General features: G+C 42.9%; 1 protein-coding gene across 3 annotated transcripts in view; it reads left to right on the plus strand.

Moving 5' to 3' along the window:
- Positions 1-8,489, plus strand: part of AREL1 (apoptosis resistant E3 ubiquitin protein ligase 1) — a 46,564-nt gene extending 38,075 nt beyond the window's left edge. For all 3 annotated transcript variants that reach the window (XM_037832294.1, XM_037832296.1, XM_037832295.1), the window contains exons 14-20: positions 536-715; positions 883-1,008; positions 2,600-2,729; positions 2,817-2,875; positions 4,766-4,855; positions 5,797-5,972; positions 6,081-8,489. In XM_037832294.1, the coding sequence (XP_037688222.1) occupies positions 536-715; positions 883-1,008; positions 2,600-2,729; positions 2,817-2,875; positions 4,766-4,855; positions 5,797-5,972; positions 6,081-6,183 (864 nt within the window). In that variant the 3' untranslated portion in view covers positions 6,184-8,489. The remainder of the gene's footprint in view (positions 1-535; positions 716-882; positions 1,009-2,599; positions 2,730-2,816; positions 2,876-4,765; positions 4,856-5,796; positions 5,973-6,080) is intronic.
- The last annotated feature ends 11,255 nt before the right edge of the window (positions 8,490-19,744 follow it).

Genomic DNA, 19,744 nt, shown 5'->3' on the forward strand with positions numbered 1-19,744 from the left:
TCCCATTCTTAACGTTGATACATACGATCAGGTTTCTTCCCGCCTCTTTGCCTTCATTATTTCAGATGAATAGTATTTGACTGAAAAGCATTGTAATGCACTGTCTGCTCTGCTAATTGTTACATAAGCCACTTTATCAAAATATACTAGAAGCAATTGTTTTCTGGACTAGATCTTTGAATAAGGAGGGTATCAGGAGTAGAGAAGTAGGCTTTGGCTGAGAGAAGCTCTTGTTTAAAGAAAAGGCATCACATCATCCACTGATTTTAGCTTCCATACTCAACCAGGGACAACATATGAATTTCAGCTCTAAACTTTAATATATAAGAATCTTCAACTTATGTAAGTCCATCTTTGCCTTTTATCTTCCAACCACTTTGGATTACTCAATGGTGGTTACCAAAAGACTAATGCCATTTGGATGGGCTCTTTGACTTGCACATTGAAGTCCTTGCTTTTTTGAGGTGGAGCTAGGGAATAAGGGTTGGGCTTGAAGAAAAATAGCCCAGGGCCTTTCTATCTCCCTCTTTGACAGGTACATCCCAACCCTAATCGCCCTGCTCATCTGCGGTTGAAGGTTTATGAGTTTGCAGGGCGGCTAGTGGGCAAGTGTCTCTATGAGTCATCTCTAGGAGGAGCCTACAAGCAGTTGGTCCGAGCTCGCTTTACCCGTTCTTTTCTGGCCCAAATCATAGGACTACGTGTGCATTACAAGGTAACATTTTAGGTATTCATTTTCTACTGAGGCCATTAATTCTAGAATCTCTCCACCCTGAGCTTATTATTCTTAAGGATGGAGGAATAAATGGTTATAAGCAGTTACTAATTTTATTTCTGAGCAAGAGCATTTATGTTCTGTTCTGTGTCTTTCTATCACCTCAGTACTTTGAAACAGATGACCCAGAATTCTACAAATCTAAAGTTTGTTTCATCCTCAACAATGACATGAGTGAGATGGAGCTGGTCTTTGCAGAAGAGAAATATAACAAATCAGGTCAACTGGATAAGGTGAGAAAGAGGACTAAAGCCTGTGTGTCTCATGTTCCCAGTGTCCACTAGGGCAATGCTGTCTGATAAAACTTTCTGCAGTGATGGAACTGTTCTCTATTTGTGCTGTCTGCTGAGCACCTGAGATATGGCTAGCATGGCCAAATAACTGGATTTTTCATTTTATTTGATTTTAAGTTTAGATAACCACATGTGGCTAGTGGCTTCCATATTGAACAACATATCTTGAGGGCGATTGCGTCCCACACTTTATGATCTTGGCCCTTTTGAGTGGAGCAAAAGACACAGGTGCCCATCTGTCCCACTCTGTCCCACTTTCCAGTAGAAAAAGAACTTTTTGATATCAATAAAGTGTCACTGTACAAGCAGATTAAGAAGGGACGGTAGTGTGTATAACAACGTTAACAGTGGGGATGCAAATGATTTCTGTTTGAGCATAATGTCTATATCTCTTAAAACCTGTTATTAGAAAATTATTGGCCAAAAGTGTTGCTGATGCAAATGTGGTTCTGTTTAAATTGTGGGGTTAAACAATATCAAATGATAATGATGAAATTAAAGCTGCAGTAATATGTAATTAAAAGCAAAATAACAAAGAATATTTGTGACCAACTGAAGGCACCACTAATACCATTCCACTAATAGTCAAATATCCTTCCCAAAGCTTGTGTGAATCCCAGTTGTCTGCCTTTGCACACAATGTGGTCAGAGCTTATCTTCCTGACCTAGCATGGCAAGGCAACTGGAATACAGAATTAGGTCCAGGCCCAAAGAAATGCTGATTTTAATTTATAAATTCTAATTCTTAGTAATTTGCTTCTTAGGCTATAGAAAGAAATGCCTGCTCATAAAATAAGTGTCCAGAGTAGTACATAAGAAAAATGTGCAAAGTAACAACAACAAAAAAAACAGAATTGTGCAATTTTGGATCCATTGAGAATCCCTACTCTAGTGTGGATGAAGCATTCCCTCTTGCATACTATCTTAAAGACCTTAAAATGTGAGCTTGTAACTGAATCCGCCTAGGGAGACCCAAATGGCAAAGTAACCAAAGTCCTCTAGCTACTTACTGTCATGGCTGATACTGGAATCCAGGACGCCTGAGTTTCAAGCCATGGCTCTTCTCATGGACTCGCACTGAAAAGAAAATATAGTGAGGGAGCAGCTCTTCCCATATGTAAACTTCTGAGACGTAAAAAGACTTCTTGACTTCTTATCTGGCTTTATTTACTCTCAGTTGGCTGAGAGATTTAAGAGAAGCGGTCAGTAGTGGTTTAATTATAGGTCATGGAGAGAAATTAAAATACCTTCCATTGCATTACCACTGTTTGACCAGGTCAGAGAAGAACTCACTCAGGTACATACTCCAGAAATAGTAGTTCATAGACTACAGCAATCATGATAAAAACCCTGAAGCTTAATAATTTAATAAAATCAAGTGAGTTGAAAAGCCAAATGTACAACAGAAACTTGTGATTGGCACCATGAAAAAGTTTAATAATGCTGTGTTTATGGAACATACCAGGGAGACATCATCTTGAAAACTCCCATCCACATTCTGTCCCTCTCTGTTTTTTGCTTCCTATTTCAGGTTGTAGAACTCATGACAGGTGGAGCTCAAATCCCAGTCACAAATGCAAATAAGATCTTCTATTTAAATTTGCTGGCCCAATATCGGCTGGCCAGTCAAGTGAAAGAGGAGGTGGAACATTTCCTAAAAGGTGAAATTCTGTCTACTCTTGACTTTGAAGTTGAAATACCTGTATCCACAGTGTGGATATGTCTTTATGTTGGCTACTTTGTTTCAGGCCTGAATGAGTTGGTCCCTGAAAACCTTTTGGCTATTTTTGATGAGAATGAACTTGAGGTAAGTGCTTACAATTGCAAACCCCCGTCCTTGACTTGATGTTTTAGTGTGTCCACAAGGAGCTAGCTCACTGCATCTTCTAGTATGAGATGCTGTCCTTCATGCAAGAGTTGGTTTCATTTTTGTCACTATTCCATTCATTGATGCTTTCTTTGGCTTTTTAAAAATTAGAATGTGAAAATTATAAACCAGCAAACAACTAATTATTTATGAAAATTAATTAATATTCATTGAGTCATCAAAAACTACTGATACTGCTTGAGTAGTAAAGAATGTTGGTATCGTGTACAGTCTTCATAAAATCCTTATGACATTTAAAGTAGATTTAAGAGGATGATGGGATTTATTTGTTGAGGTAATGTTTGTCAAGTGCCTCCTGTGTGCCATGTATATTTGAGGCATTGGAGATATATCAGTGAAGAAGACAAAGTCCCTGCCCTTGTGGAGCTACATTCTAGTGAAAGAGACAAACAAAAGATGTGATCCAATCTGAAGTTTTTGCACCACATTATACAGTTAATATATTCTTATTTCAGATCCTATAACAAGCAAAAATTGGCTATTTTTACAGTGGTAAACACCATTCTGTAATTAGCAGAATTGAAGTTCATATTTCAAGTGTGGGCAAAAAATAAAATCAGTTTGTCTTTACTTGCTACTCACAGATAAAATATACAATGCAAATTATTAGTTTTAACATCTCATAGTCTTTACAAGGAGTATGTTTCTGCAAACTATTTCTTGTAGGGAAGAAGTTCTTTTTAAAAAAAAAAAAAGGAAAAAAGTTTCTTGTGGTCTTGCACACTTTATGTCCTTATTAACAGAACTGACTTAGAGAACAGGAATCCAAAGTCTTTTGCAATTTTCATCACCTTTTGTACCTTCAGATATAAAGTCCAAATAAAATGAACTCTTCAGATTGCCTAAAGTTTCTGATAAATATGTAGCCTAGTGCTGTTAATTGGGGGGCTAAGGAATAACTACTGGTATAGTTTGTTTTACCATGAAGTAAAGCATTTATAACAATTTGTAAAAGTGAGCAGAAAGGAAGGGCACAGTCTCTTAACAGTTGTTCCGCATCATACTTTTAGTTACTCATTAACTTAGCAATTCTTTAAGTTCTTTTTAATGGAACCAAGGCTCTACAGGCTTGATGTGGGCTTTTCCTATCTCTTGATTAGGATGTATCATTCTTCATGGCTATTGGAGGAGTTATCACAGTCAGCTGAGTAACGTGCGGGATCCTGAACCAAATTAGAACGTCAGCAGGATGCTTAGAGTTCTGAAGTCATGAATGTTCTCATTTTTTGACAAAATTTTTAACTTATCTGATCAAGTAGAGGCAGGACTGAAGAAAAAGTAGTAAGAATTCAATCTAGGAAAAAGGAAAGGCCATGGGGCTGGGGTCTTCATTCAAAAGGAAAAGCCTGCCTTTTCTTCCTCATATTCCCAGGCTAAGTCCAGAGCACAGTATCAGTAAACATTGGGTTCATTTTTTCTCCTTTGTTTCCATTAAAAATAATCCCAGCAGCAGTTCTTAATTAGGAGTACTCACCAGAAGCACCTGGGAAAACTTTTTCAGACTACATAGGCTCATACCCTATTGTTAGAGATTTCATTCACTAGATGTAGAGTAGGACGTGTGCATCTGTATTTTTTTAAAAAAAAGAAAAAGGCTGTGTGAATTTTCACTACACTGGTTAGAAACTATTGGCTTATTATAACTGATTTTCCTAAAGCATTATTCTGGCATTATGACCTCACTTGATGTCTTTTTTTCCTGGTATTTTCTTTATTCCGCATTTTGCACATTAACATAGGTAATTTTGACCTTATATTGGGTCTTTGTCAGTCTGACTGTTCTACTAACACCTTACTGCCTTTCTCCAGTTGCTGATGTGTGGAACTGGAGACATCAGTGTCTCTGACTTCAAAGCCCATGCAGTGGTGGTTGGCGGCTCATGGCATTTCAGAGAAAAGGCAAGTGGACCAAACTTCTTAGAGTTGGATTTGTGCCATGTTATAAGGAAAAAGTTTTAGAAGAAAAAAGTAGAGGAATCATTGGAGTGGACATATTGACTGGGAAAAAATAATATATGTGGGAAAGACAGATGGTGGTTGTTCTAGTTTGCTAATGCTGCCAGAATGCAAAACACCAGAAATGGATCGGCTTTTATAAAGGGGGTTTATTTGGTTACACAGTTACAGTCTCAAGGCCATAAAGTGTCCAAGGTAGTGCATCAACAATCGGGTACCTTCACTGGAGGATGGCCAATGGCATCCAGAAAACCTCTGTTAGCTGGGAAGGCACGTGGCTGGCATCTGCTCCAAAGTTCTGGTTTCAAAATGGCTTTCTCCCAGAATGTTCCTCTCTAGGCTGCAGTTCCTCAAAAATGTCACTCTTAGTTGCTCTTTTGGTGATTTTCCTCTGTTAGCTTCTCTGGAGCAAAAGTCTGCTTTCAACAGCCATCTTCAACTGTCTCTCATCTGCAGCTCCTCTCTCAGTTCCTGTGCATTTTTCAAAGTGTCCCTCTTGGCTATAGCAACTTGCTCCTTCTGTCTGAATTACAATCTAATTAACACTGATAGATCTGCCCACACAAGATTACATCAAAGATAATGGTGTTTGGAGGGACATAATACATTCAAACTGGCACAGTTGTCTAGGCAGAAGGGAGTCCTGGTCCCTAAGGGCCGTCAGGCTGAGTGCAACAGGAGCAGTGAGTTGGAAATGCAAAGAAGTTGAACCAAGGAATCAACTATCCTTCTGACAGTGTGTCAATTCCTGAAGAGGTTGTGAACTCTAACCATTCCTCCCTGTGTCCTCATATCCCTATTTCAGGGTATCTTGTTTCTTCCCCAGCGGTGAACTCCTAGGCTGCATACTGTGTTTGATCCCAGTTGCATGCTCTCTTTGTCAGGTCATGAGGTGGTTTTGGACTGTGGTTTCCAGTTTGACTCAGGAGGAGTTGGCTCGGCTGCTTCAGTTCACAACAGGCTCCTCTCAGCTACCACCTGGAGGCTTTGCTGCCCTCTGTCCCTCATTCCAGATTATTGCTGCTCCGACCCATGGCACACTACCTACTGCACACACGTGGTAGGTATTTGATGGCCTAATGGGTGATCTTGTGGAAGATTATCTTTCCAGCCCTTGCCCTTGTTTTTTCATGGTGTGAGTTAATCACGTCTTCCCTTGCCTTTCCAGTTTTAACCAGCTGTGCCTCCCTACGTATGATTCATATGAAGAGGTGCACAGGATGCTGCAGCTGGCCATCAGCGAGGGCTGTGAGGGCTTTGGCATGCTCTGATTGCTCTCCTGCCATCCAGAGCTCCCGCACTCTCTGGAGCGCATTACAGACATCATAACCTGTGGCCCTAACACATGTATCCATCAGCCAGGAGATGCTGCATGCTCCCCTGTGTTTGGAGTATTTTGTCACCTACAAGCCTTGTCTTTACCTCACCCCCTCCCTGCCCATCTCCACCACAGGCCATTTTGTCATGGTACGTAATCTGAGTTACCCATTCATTCATGAAGAGACAACCGTGCTGCTATAGTTTCATTTGGTTCTTTGAAGATCTCAATAGCTGAGGGACATTACACAAAAGGGCTCAGGTCTATTGGAAACTTGATGTGCTGAAAGCCTCAAGTCCACACCTTGATCCAACTGCCTCTGCTAATGCTCCTTGGGAGGTACCCTATTTGGCCCTCACTGCTTGACCTGACAGGTATGTGAGTCCTCTGTGGGAAAGGTGATTGCCGCCTTCTTGTCAGGAGCCAGGAGAAGTACAGATAGGAAGTGGCCACCTGAGCATGTTCACTTTCATCCCTCTGCAAATTAGCAGGCACAGGCCATGGCACTGGACTACCTCCAATGGGCACTGATAGCACAAAAGGATTTTTTGTGTGGTGTCAGAACTGGAAAAGGAGCTTCACCTGCAATCATTTCTGGAAATGATCATTAATCCATAAAGAAGAACTCTAAGGTTTTTCTTGAATTTGAGCCAAGTAAGAAAAGCAGACAGACCTAAGAATGTAAAAAACAGCTGTGCTGTAGCCTCCAGTGCTGAATATGATTCTCCTTTAGGGTTATGGGGCATGCTGAGGCCCATGGCTGGCCAGAAGAGTACTGATACTTTTCCCTGAGTTTGTTCTTTACACTGAGCTATGGCTGGGCCTAGCCATTTGCCTCCAAGTTAGAAAGTATGCCAAGAACTGGGATTCTTCTCTGACATGATTTCAGGTTCCCGCCAAACCTAGATTTCTACTGAAGAAAATTTTGTAGCAAAAGATGGGGACAGTAAGGAAAGCATGCTCATGATCCCTCATTCTCTCTTGCATGGTGTTCTCTGGCAGCACTGAAGGAATAGAAAAGGGATAAGGAATTTAAGTGCTTTTCACAAGTCCTTTCCCTTAAGGTCAGGACTTTGGGAACATGCATAGAGGAGAAATATAAGACAGTAAACACCTTGCTGTCCCAGTGACTTCCTTTCACTCCATCCAGTACCTGGAAGGGAAACTAAGAAAGAAGAAGATATATTTGCTTCACTGTAGAGTAATAATTGAAGAGAACCCACAGCCATCTCAGAAGAGGACGTTCTTTTTCATTACAGTTTGAATGAAAACATTTACAAGGCCCAAAATCTCACTGACTACCCAAATTGCTGTTTTTAAGAAGGATTTGCTCTAAGCTACCATTCCCAATGAAGCACTTCAACTCTAAGAATATTACAAGCCATCATTTATTGCCAAAAACCAGCAAGTTCACAGAGTCCTGACATGAGGCAGGACTTGTGGCAATGCCTTGGCCTCCTGGAAGTATGTCTGAGCGCTCCCGTTCCCCTGGGCCAGGCGGGGATCACAAGGAGCAAGCCCTCCTGATCTGCTACAGTTCCTGCCTGATCTCACTCCTCCACAGGCATCATTTGTCCCTTCTTGGCATGGGTGCTGTCCTCACTCATCCTTGGGTCCAGGATCCAGCATCAGGGCCTCTAACCCCCTGCATCCTCCATGCCACATGGTCACTGCTCTCCTCAGGGACCAGGACAAGGTGCTGCTGCTTTCCCAAATGTTTTCCCATGGGATATGTGCCGGCAAGTTTAGTCATCACCCTGGGAAAGACAGTGTTGTTCCTGGGGCCCAGATAGGGGTTTCCAGCCTGGGGTACATGTGCTGGTTCAGCTGCCTTTGACAGTTTTTCCTCTTCTGGATTCTGCATTCACCAACTCTATTCAAAAGGATCTTTGTTCTTTTTGGCCTTTTTACCTTTCTTTCTAATCCTGCTTTGGTACTAGCTAATGTGGGGAAAAGGCACAATATGTGGAGAGAAGGGGAAGTGTCTTTTATTTCTTGGGCAAATTTTCTATTTATGTTTCTTATTTTGGCCGGTTCTCTTATTTATTCCTGTATGACCCAGGTACTTAGGGGCCAACCAACCTTCCTGGCCTTTCAGTTTCTTTGAAGGAGACCAGGCACCAAGGAAAGAGTCGATGTGTTTCAGGAACTTTGGCAGAGACCAATCCCTGCCGCAAATTCGTCAAGCAGATGAAAAGGCCAGACAGTTGCAGCCGATGGTGTAAATATTTTGTACAGTAAATAAACAAATGTTTAAAAGAAGGACTAAGGAGCAAATGGTTGCTTTAAGTGGAGATTCAGGGCTTAAATTGGAGGTAGTGAATGAAAGATGTAGAAGTATTGTGTTTCCTCAGTAATTCCTTAGGATGCAGTCAGCTGGGGCAGAAAGTACACTGGGATCCCTGGCCTATTGCAGGCCTTTTGCCCTTTCACCCTTCCTGATTGCTGTTTGTGGTGCCCAGCATGATTATGGTGCTCTCTCTCCCAAGTAGCTATCAAGACAAGTGCTTGTGCCCAGCTCCTGAAGAAGAAAACAGTTTGGTAAGAGCAGAGGCTGTCAGTTCCTCATCAGTGTTTTAAGCATTAATTAATTATTTTTTAGCTACATCAGAAATTCACATTGAGTATAGAAAATTTGGAAATTAAAAAAAAAAAGTACAAGGGGAATAAGTCACCCTCCATCCAGAGATTACCATGTTGAGATGTTGATGTCTTGATCTTTCTGATTTTCATATAACCACACGTTTATTTCTCAGCATTTCCCCCTTGCAAATTCTTTGTGGCAAACTAAACCACTGCTCCTAAAAAGTTTGTGGGTGGGAAGTGTGCTAATTCATTTCTAACCAAAGGTAAGCCTGGCAGAGAGAGAAAACCAGACCTCTTATTCTGGCCTAGAAGGAAAACCATTAGGGACCTTGACTTTCTTAAGGAGGTAGTCATGGTGTCTTGTATTTTGGTTCCCAGTCTGGAAGATCAAAATCCCCTGGGGAATTTTTAAGAAAGTAGAGATTCTTGGGCCCCACCTCAGACCCAGTGTCTTGGAACCTTAGCTTGAAAATTGTGTTTTTAGAGTCCATTCATTCTACTCCCACCTCACCAAGCTCCTGAGTGGTATGAAATGTCTTCACAAAATTCTATCCCTCTAACTTTTCATTTTTTAGGATACTTATAGTCTTAGGTTTTTTATACTACTCTTGTGGTTTTGAATGGATCACTATGATTTCAGGTTATCATGAAGTCATTCTTAAGGCCCAAGAGGCTGGTAGGATTGTTCTTGAATTAACACAGTAGCTTTAGCTTCTCATAAATTGTTACTTCTGAGCCATTGCACATAGAGATCTCAGACCTCTGTCCAGCCATACTTCGCTTAGGATGACAATAAAAGCTCTCCAATAAGTGGCTTGAACCAGAGGCTACCTTACCTCTATTTTGGCTTCACTTTGGATCTCTCAAGCATAATAAACTCCAGGCATCCTGTAATACTTTTATTTAAAAATGAATAATTGCTATTTCCCTTTTACTTTGAGGTATAATGTAAGTTCAAAAAATATACAAACATGCAATTTAATAAATAATTATAAAGGAAACACATGTATCCTCTCTCCAGGTCGGAAATAAAACATTTCAACACTACAGAGCACGTTCTTATCCCACCCCTCCAGATATAACAGATATCCTAACTTTTATGATAATTATTTAATCAATTCCTTTTTGAAGCAATCTGTCCTAAAAGTCATCATGGGGATAAAAGGCCCATATAGTCTGATAAGATCCCAACTAAGGTAGTTTGCCTACATAATACTTAAACCCCACAACTGGTTTTAAAAGTCTTCTGAGAGCATCAGTGCCCGTAAGAATCTAGTCCAGATTCCTGATGCTAAATCTGATGAATTGTATTCAAAGGCTACAAAGTCTCCCATTCTATAAGTTGTATACTTCTTAACTTTTATACCATGAACAGTTTTTGTGGGCTGGTCTAACATGATTGTAATTCTCTTTGGTGATCAGTGGGAGGTTCTTGAGTATCTCACAAGTGTAGTAATTTTGAAAATGACTCAACATTAAATTGTCTTTTAAAAGTGTGGAATGGACCAGTATTTCTGGCTCAAAGAACTGAATCTGCACCATCTGACAGTCATCCCATAGTTGAGAACTCAGGGCTATTATAAAGGGTGGGAGAGGTAGGGAGGAGATGGGGCAAGGGGAAAGAATTTAGAGACCTGTAGGGTCTCTAAATCAGTGTTGTGTGACATAGTGATGACATAGTGACATCACAGTGTTGTGATGATTTTGGCTTGTACATAGTAGAGTGGTGCTGCCTAGAGTTGTGATATGCCTTGTTATGAATTTTCAGTTTTTTCAGATTCAGTTCACTTTAATTTTGTATGTATAAAACCACTTCATGTAGCCACAGAAGGAGCCAGGATTCTCTGCAGTGAACTTGAGTGTGAAACTCTACAAGATGGCAGGTAATTCCTAGTAATGAGACATGGAGGGCACAATTTCTTTCTAGAAGTCAGGGAATGATGGCTGTAGGTTTTTGAAATGAAATCAAAGGTGGTGTTAGCAAAGTTGTCCCGTTTGACAATGTAGCCCCAGTTTGTCACCTGGATGGTGATAATTTTGGTATCTCTAAGGGGCAGGGATCATACGGAACCATAGCATCTAGTCATTTTGCAAGAACAGTATAGTGCTCACCATTTGTTTCTTCTTGTACAAGTCTTCCATCAAGGAGATGGTGAATAATGTGTCCAAGGTGAGACCTGAGGATGGTGTTTGCTACTTTCTAGGGGTACCCAATAACTAGGCCACTGTAGCCTTTGTTGTCTTTCATGGCCATGAATGTCTTACACCTGGTTCAGCTGACAAACCAGGCAAATTTCTGAGTGGGCAAGGTCTTATGACTTCATTCTTTAGGTATGACTCTAGGGAAATGTATACTCAAAGAGCTAGGAGAGGAGATAAATGTCTTCCAAACTTCATGTCCTTAATCTAGTTATTATCTTATGTTTCTGAGTCCAGGGTCCCTGGGCCTCCAGCCCCCTTGCAACACAGACATCTCCTGTCTTTTGGTGTTTTCTCAAAAGAAGATGCCCTTGGACACTTGAATCCTGTGTGCAGAATGGAACCCTCAGAAGATGGAAAGCCATGAATCGATGAGCTTAAATGTTCATATTTAACTCCCATGATTCCACAACCTTGGCCAATGCAACCTTCTTTCAGCATCAGTTTCTTGACCTGCAAAATGATGCTAGATTAACTATAAGAAAATTGGCAACTTGAATATCCTTGAAAAAAGTTTCCACACACACACACACACACACACACACATACACACACACACACACACACACACAGTGTTCATCCTGGCTTTGGGCCTTGGTAATGTCCACAGCTCTAGGCTATAAGGATCTTGGGGCAGTTGGTAGATGAGAGTGGATGACTGATAAGGAAGTTCCAGTGGGGGCCATGTCTCCTTTCCCACCTTGCCATATCCAGAGGCAGGCAGAGAGAATGGGTATCCAAAACACCTATCCCAAACGCCTATGAGGATTCCCCAAGTCATAAAGACCCCCTTGAGTTCTCTGTACGACCCGTCAGAGGCCAGAGAAGGGATGAGAGGCCCGTATCTCAAAGCGACATCATGAAAACTGCCACCCCTAACACTTTTAACTTTCCCTAACTCACCTGATGGCTGAATCACAATAATAGCTACCATTTTGGGGGCTGTTTCCACATGCCAGAGTTTTATACATATTGTCTCATATTCACAGTGACCCTACAAGGTAGGTAGTGTTTACTCTGTTTCACGCAAGATAAAATTGAGGCTCAGAGAGGATAAGTAACTGCTAAGTTTCCTTAGCTAGTCAGTGGCAGAGCTGTATTTGAATGTGGGACTGTCTGCTTCGTGTCAAAGCCAAAACTCCACGTTTCTGGTTTGTCTCTAGCAGATTAGCTTAGACTAAGAAATAGCCCAGGCACTGGGCCACCAGTGTTCACTGTCTCTGTCTTTCGCTTGGTGACAGATGAACATTTTGTACCTGAGTTTACATAGTTGGAGATTTGGGATTTATGTGGAGAAGTTAATCATCTACTAGCAAGGTCTTTTAAGAAGTATAGCTATTAGCAGTGGCTTTACAAACTTTTGTATATAGAGTTCCCTAGAATACCAACTAATGACTTGAGTAAAATGACTTCCAAGTTTAAATGAAAAGGATTCTACATAAAGTATAAAAGACCTTTGAGAATATAACTTAGGAAAAAATTCCTGAAATGTTAATGTTCCCTCTTAGGTGGAAAATCCATAGGTCACATGCAAATGAAATAATTAGAGTGAGGTCAGACATGCTACACAATACCCTGATGTTTATCTCTGATAACTAGTTATGCAGAAAAAGACTCATTTAAATAAAACTTTTGTCTCTAAACTCTCTTTACATGAAACACAGTACCGTTTTTCATAGGGCAAATTCCTGGTGTGTATCTCACTGAGGAAGCAAACATTCTAAAAAACATCAGAGTTCTTCATTAAAGGGAGACACCCTCTTTTCCCAAACAAGACTGGTTTAATGAAAGTATAGGTACAGTACCTTCTCCAGGGTGAGGGGATCCTGTAGCTCTCCAGGATGAGGTCACTGTTTCTATAATCCCCAGTTCACCTGTGTTATGGCTTTGCACATGAAGGGATCTCTGAATCTTCCCACCCTCTTTCTACAGACCAACGATATTCCCTTTCTCTTCAGAACTCCCACTCGATGGAATTGCCAAGACATTCCTCTTTTGCCCATTAGCAGAGTCAGGGGTATTGATATCAGAGTATTTGCAAGCCAGCTGGAGAGCCTTTGATGGCTTTTTGTTGTTGTTATGTTGAAGACAAAATGTGTTATTGTGTAAGGAAGATTATGTGTGTGTCATCATTTTGTGCTGATTTCTCAAAAGTCCTCGGTCTAATCCTATTCCAAGTTGTCATTCCTATAAAGGTTCCTTCCCTACGCAAACCACCAAAACAAAATCTGGTGTTTCTTTTCCATCACTGGGTTTGTGACCTCCCATTTTCCTCGTGTTCTGTACATCTCCTCTTTTCAGCAGACATTTCCTCTGTACCAGAGACTGTGCAGGGAGCTCAGGACACACAAAATAGGACATGATCTCTGTCTCTGAGCAGCTTAGTGTTGTGAGGGAGGGCACACATATAAACAATCTATTCTTTAGAAAATCTCCTTCCCCCAAGGCTTGAGCACCCAAGTCCATCACCACGCGCCTCCATAGTTCTCATTTCTGTTTATGCATTTGGAGACTTTCCATGGTATAGAGTAACAGCTGTAAGTGAAATTTGTCTAGCTCCTTCCACATACATAAAGGGAGGGAAATTACTTTCCTTGTTGACTTTCAGAGAAGCAAGAACCCTTGCAAAGATGGATTCCAAACCAAGAGACCCATGGACCAAGGCCCCTGCACCTGTTGTATGACATACAGGCCTTCACCTGAGCAGGTCCTGGAAAAGGCTGGGAAAAGGGAAGCTAGTGATCTCCCTTAAACCTGCTCTTCCAGACAAAACAGACCTGAGGTGTTCACTTTGGCAATGGGGGACTGGTCAGTAGCCTGCAGCTTGGTGAATGAAATTAAAATCCTCAGTGGATGGGGGAAGAGGGAGGTGTCTCCAACATTAACACTGACATCAGAAGGATTTTTTCTGTGGTCAGAACAACCAAGGAGTGGTAGAGAAAAGACAAACTAAATGCCATTTCCAGTGAACCCAGAGGCATGTAGAGGCAAATCAACTTGAACAGCAATGAAGTTTCTTGATTGTGACCACTGTGGGCAGAAACACAGCTTCACTCCAATTTCTCTTGATATTAAATCAAACCCAGACAACTGGGAATCCCTGGTCCTCTCCTTGCAGTGGGCTGCAGCAAGATGCCTATTTTTCTCTGGGGTTTGGCCAGGTCTTGAGGTTGATTCCTCAACTTTTTGACTTGCATTGCAGCAGAATGAGCCGTGGGTTCAGGCCATCACCTTTAGGAAAGCCAGTTCTTCAGGCTTCCTTTCCCAAAGGGATTTCTCCTTGGAAACCTTGTTGATGATAATGCCAACCTGTGTCAGAGTCAAAGCAACTGAATTAAACTTGGGTGTTCTGTAGATCTAACATTTATTGTCCCTGTCGGGAATTAAGTGTTGTGGTTGGATCCTGGCAGGCTCGGGCATGCCGTTCTGGGGATGTCTGGAGGTGGGGTATGAGCACAGCAGCCAGACATCTGCATTCTCCCCATGGGTCTGACCTGTTAGCCCCCTAAACCTTGAAATTTCTCTTGTCCTGGCATCCAAGCTATGTTTTTCAGACAACCTCTCACACCAGAAGTAGCACAAAACTCTTGTCCAAACATACCTTGAGTTTGGGCTCCAAAAATGTGATTGTGGATTAGCTACAGGGGAAAAAGAAGAGCAAAACTCCAGTCTTGACTTTTGAGGGTAAGGCAGGGCTTATGGACTTGGCGTGATGGGGAGAAAGAGGCCAAGATAGTGGTTGGCACAAGGATATGGAGAACTTTGGAAGCAGAGCCAGAAATAGGATTGAGGCCCAGGAAAGTTTGGCTCGACTAAAAGCTGGGTATTTAACCAAGAACATTCACTCTATTTTTGTCAGCCTTGGCAGTAGGTCAGAGCAACAAGCAGTTCTAGCAGGGTCCTCTCCTTCCTATTGTCTCCACCCAACGTCACTCATTGTCACTAACATCTGCTTCAGATTTGGGCCCCTGCCTTTGCCTGATTCCTGAACCAAACCACAGGTGGCAAGTGCGAAGGGCAGATCCACAGGTGTGGAATGGGGAAGAAGAGGTGGAGGAAGGCTCGGGTAAAGCTGCTTGCAAGTTTCAGGTGATGGTGCAGAAGGAATATGGTCTGACCTATTTTTAAAATTTGTGTGTGTGTGTGTGTGTGTGTGTGTGTGTGTGTGTGTGTAACAACCAAAACCAAACCAGTAGGCTGTTTCACTTTCTGGGTAAAGGAGCAACCCAAGAGTGGGAATTGGAACCAGCTGGGAAATCTCAGGGCCATCATATAGGCTGCTTTTCAAAGGCAGCTTAGAGTCTCTCCAGAGGGAGCAAGCTGAAGTGATTAGTGCCCACAAGGACCAGTGGGGAGGTGCTAATGAGGTAGTAAACACCTTCAGCTAGCAGCTGCACATAGGCTGAAGCCAGTGGTGAAATTAGTCTGGGACTGGAGGTGGACAGGGAGGAGAAAAAAGCTACTGCTAGCCGTTAGTTACAGCATCCTCAGAAGAAAAAGATTTTCTGTACCACTTGCCCTGAAATTTCAATCCGTTTTAAGATACATAAGCACCCTAAGGGAAAATTCTGAGGAGCCTAAGGAAGTAATCTCAGAACTCCTGTAATAATAATAGCCGACATCTAATAACATGCTTATTTTGTGCCAGGCTTTGTTCTAAGCACTGTACCGTATTAACGCATTTATCTACAAGGTGGAGACAATTATTATTCCCATTTTACAGATGAGGAAATTGAGGCACAGAGAAGTAACCTGCCCAAGGTGATATGTCCAGTGACTGATGGAGCCAGAGTAAGAGTCATCATAGGTAGTCAAGTTGTCAAGGTGGCCCTAACACCTTATCTCACACCAGCTTAAAAGGAGGTGGAGTCTGGGGGCAAGACATTCAAACCCACAGGACCCTGGTAAGAGAGTTGCTAATGTTTTCAGTTCAGCCTCCAAACTAGAGACATTGTGTGAGTCCCTGGCTTCTGGAACTACAGGGAGCCAGCTCTGGCAGGCAGTTCTGAGGTGGCTTCTGCCCTGTGAGAGCAGAGCTTTCGTTTTTCACCTCCCCCTCCAGGGCAGGAGGTCCCGCACCCACACCTCCAGACCGAAACAAGATGGGGGAGGTGTCTTAGGGAGCTGCCCAGGCTCCAGGACCCTGAAGGGAAATGGAAGAGGAACTAAAGGGTAGGAGCTGGCCAAGACCCGTGGGCTGCCAGGAGCCCCATTAAACTTCAAAGCTCAGTGGTGGGAGCCAAGTTCATCACTTGGCCAGGAAGTTAGGAGCCTTGGTGACATACCAGCTCACCCTGGCAGGCCCCTGTCTTGCAGAAGCAGCTGATAGATAGTGATAGGATGAAGGCCTCTTCCAGCTGCTGCTTCCAGAGTGTCCCAGAGCCCAATTCATGTGAGGGCAGCCCCTTTCTACTAAGAGGAGTGTGCTGACTGGGCTGGTGGTGTGGACAGAAGTTCTTCAGGCATGGCGGGCTCTCACTGCTTGTGGTCTGAACGAGCTCAGTTCCTTCCTGCCTTTGAGCCTCTGCTTATGTTGTGCTTTTTGTGAGGAATGCTGCCCACCTCTGGCCATCCAACCTCCCCATCCTTCAAACCCAGCTCATGTCCTGCCTCCTCTGATCATTCCTCTTGTAAGAAGATGTGAGGATTAAATGAGAGAATTCAAGAAAAGTGCCTAGCACCAGTGTTCGGCACATATCAAGCCTCCAAAAGGTAGATATTATTACTGTTCGCAATGGTAAATCATTATACATGGCTGTCTTTGGCTAATGTTGTGGATTTGAATTTGGGAGATGAGGGCTCAAATCCCTACCTTGCCACTTCTTGATCATATATGCTTGGATAGATTGATTAATCTCTTTTAAGTTTAACTAGAAAATATTCACTCTAACACCTATACTGTGCACCCTGCAGAAGGAACATGAAGATCAGAGATAAGGGATGTGAACAATGTTTTGTAAATATTAAACATTCTGTAAATACTGGCATTGTCTTTCCCACTTCTGGCTCATCTTGGGCTCTGACATTGGCAAAGCTCCTGCCACATCCATGCTTGCATCTTGAGGAGATCTGATCCCTGTAACTGGCCTGGACTGTGGGTAACTAATCTCTTTGTCCTTCCCCATTCATCAAAGACAAACCAGGAATTTTTTTCTGAAGGAACTTTGGTTTGTAAGGGAGTAAATTAAGAAAATGCAGGAAGAGAGGAGCAATTGTGCTTATGGAATACCAGCATCTCTTGCTCTGAAGTCCAACCTCAGGGTCATGATAATGCACATCAGCCACGACCACAGCCCCCCATTTCCTGTCCCTCCTCAGCCTTGCCAGGTGGTGCTGCATGGCCTTCTTGGCTTGGATTTGGGGGAGAGAGATACCAAGGAAAGCCCAGAATAATACTGAGCCACTGCCTCTCTTACACACACAGCAGATGTGGCTAAAACCCACAGATGTTAAAATTTTATGTGTCCAAGCCTCAGAGCAAGTCCAGCTATCAGAGGCAGGCTTCCTGGGAAGCTAACAAAACCTACATTGAAGGCTCCTCATTTACACAAGTCCCTCCAGGTCATATATTTTTATAATATTTAGTAAAGTAAGTTTGTTTTTTGTTTGTTTGCTTTTTAGCAGTAGTAGGTTAAAATCACTGTCTCTTTGCACTGGTTTCCCCTCTGTTACACTTCCCCTCTTATCAGTAATGGTAGAGTAGCTGTGGGCATTTGGGGATGTGGCTAAGAAATTTGAGTTGAGAATGCATTCTTCATCTGGCTGTAGTGTAATGTATGCCTGTGGTTATGTTGGGAAGACATTCAGTTGGGTTATGTGTAATATACTTAAGTAATGTAATATATTTATTAGCCATCTGGTTAGAAATGGCTTCCAGGAATATTCCCACTGCACTCTGGGCTGACTTACCTGAGTGACAGGTGCAGTGTCAGAGGGCATATCGCATCTGGCATAGGAAGTATGAGGGTGGGAGAGGAGAAACAAAGGTCAAAATGAATGGAGCCAGAAGGTAGTCTGAGAAAAATTCTTCCAGTCATTCAGATGTTCAGAGCATATTGAGGTTTTTTAGTTGCCTGAAGCTTGTATAATTTGGGATGCCTTCCTTAAGAAAAAGGATACAAAATTAGGTACAAAGAATATTTGGAATAAGAAAAAGATCACAAAAATCACAAATTTTAAAATGCCACAAACATCACAAAATCCAGAAAAATAATCCAGACCAGCTTCTGGATCTGCCCTGCCAGCTGCTTGTGTCTCTGTCCCTTGTAGGTCACCATTTCCCCTCTGGTGGGATATGTGAAAAGAGGGGCAATAAAGGATTTACTTCAGGATAACCTTTTGGGGTTCCTAGGAACACAAAAAGAAGGCAATAATTAAATATGAATTTATGCCAACTTTTGGCACCCCATCCAAGTCCCTGGAGGGAGGAAACAGAGAGTCACAAGCCAATGCTCAAGCTGTTTCCTGAATTGAGGGCTGAGAGCCACAAGCCAGGGGCCATCCTGTCAGCCTGCCATTGCATTTGCCTTTGCCATGTTCAAAGAGGGAGCACAGAGGCCCTCAGGGTTGGAAGGCTGTTGTGTCTGCTTCCTTAGAGGCTTGAGAGGACCTGCCTCGGCCAAGTGTGGCTCTGCAGGGGGAAAAGGTCACGTAGCTTAGGAGAGACCTCATATTGTTTACTTGGCATTTCCCAGTGTCGTAAGTTGCATTTTGCAGAAGCATATACCCTGCAATGAAGGTTAGTGTGAAAGTGATTTCTTAGGAATCTTCTAGGCGTTGGGTAGCAAGACTGGGAAGAGAAGGAGGCCAAGCAAAGATGCGACATCAAGCAAAAGGCCTTGGAGGGTTAGTGGCTCAGTCTGCAGGGAGCTCTGGAGCCAGAGTTGATATTTATACCTCCATGTCCAGGATGTCATTGGTCAGGGCTACCCTTGGGGGCTGAAGGAAGTAACTTCCCAGGCACTTCTACCCTCCATGCAAGCAGCCAAAGCAAGTTCCAGCAGCCAGAGGGCAGCCCACTGACAAAGAGATGCAGGTGCTGGCTGTGGGGAGTGAAAGCAGAGTGAGCCACGTGTCCAGAAATGATACAGGGTGTGATGGCATTCCCAAGCCCTGCCTACTGCTGCTGACTGCTTCAACTGCATCATCCTTTTTCGTGGTGTGCCACCATGTATGAGTGTTTATGGGGTACCAGGCTTGGAGTGACATGCATTGTATGGATCATCTCATTGAATTCTCCAATGACCCTGTTACACAGGCACTGTTATTGCCCCTGATTCATGGATAGAAAAACTGAAGGTCAGAAACAGCTGCTATGACCTGCCCAAGGTCTCCCCAGCTGAAATGTTATCTCCTAGGTCTCCCCTGACCATCTTTTGAGGTTTCACCACCCTGTTTGTTTCCCTCATGAGCAGAGAAACCCTGTCTGGTTTGCTCCCCACTCACACCCATGGCCTAGCATAGTGTTGGGCAGGTAATTGGGGCTTAATGCATGAAGGATTCCAGAATCAAGGGCTCAGCCTTCTCACTAAATGCAAGCCTCCTGGGACCACACCTTATAGTGCCTGGTGCTGGGGACTGGATGGTGTCCATGGATCCTGGAATGAATTCTGGGGGAAGAAGAGTCCTGAGCAGAAGCTTGGAGAATGCCAAGGAGATGGACCCCAGCTGTATTCTAACAGCATCCTCTTTCACATCCCCAGAAGCATTTGTTAACTATGCTCTCCTGG

This window comes from Choloepus didactylus, chromosome 4 (genome assembly GCF_015220235.1).
Source record: "Choloepus didactylus isolate mChoDid1 chromosome 4, mChoDid1.pri, whole genome shotgun sequence".
NCBI lineage: Eukaryota > Metazoa > Chordata > Mammalia > Pilosa > Megalonychidae > Choloepus > Choloepus didactylus.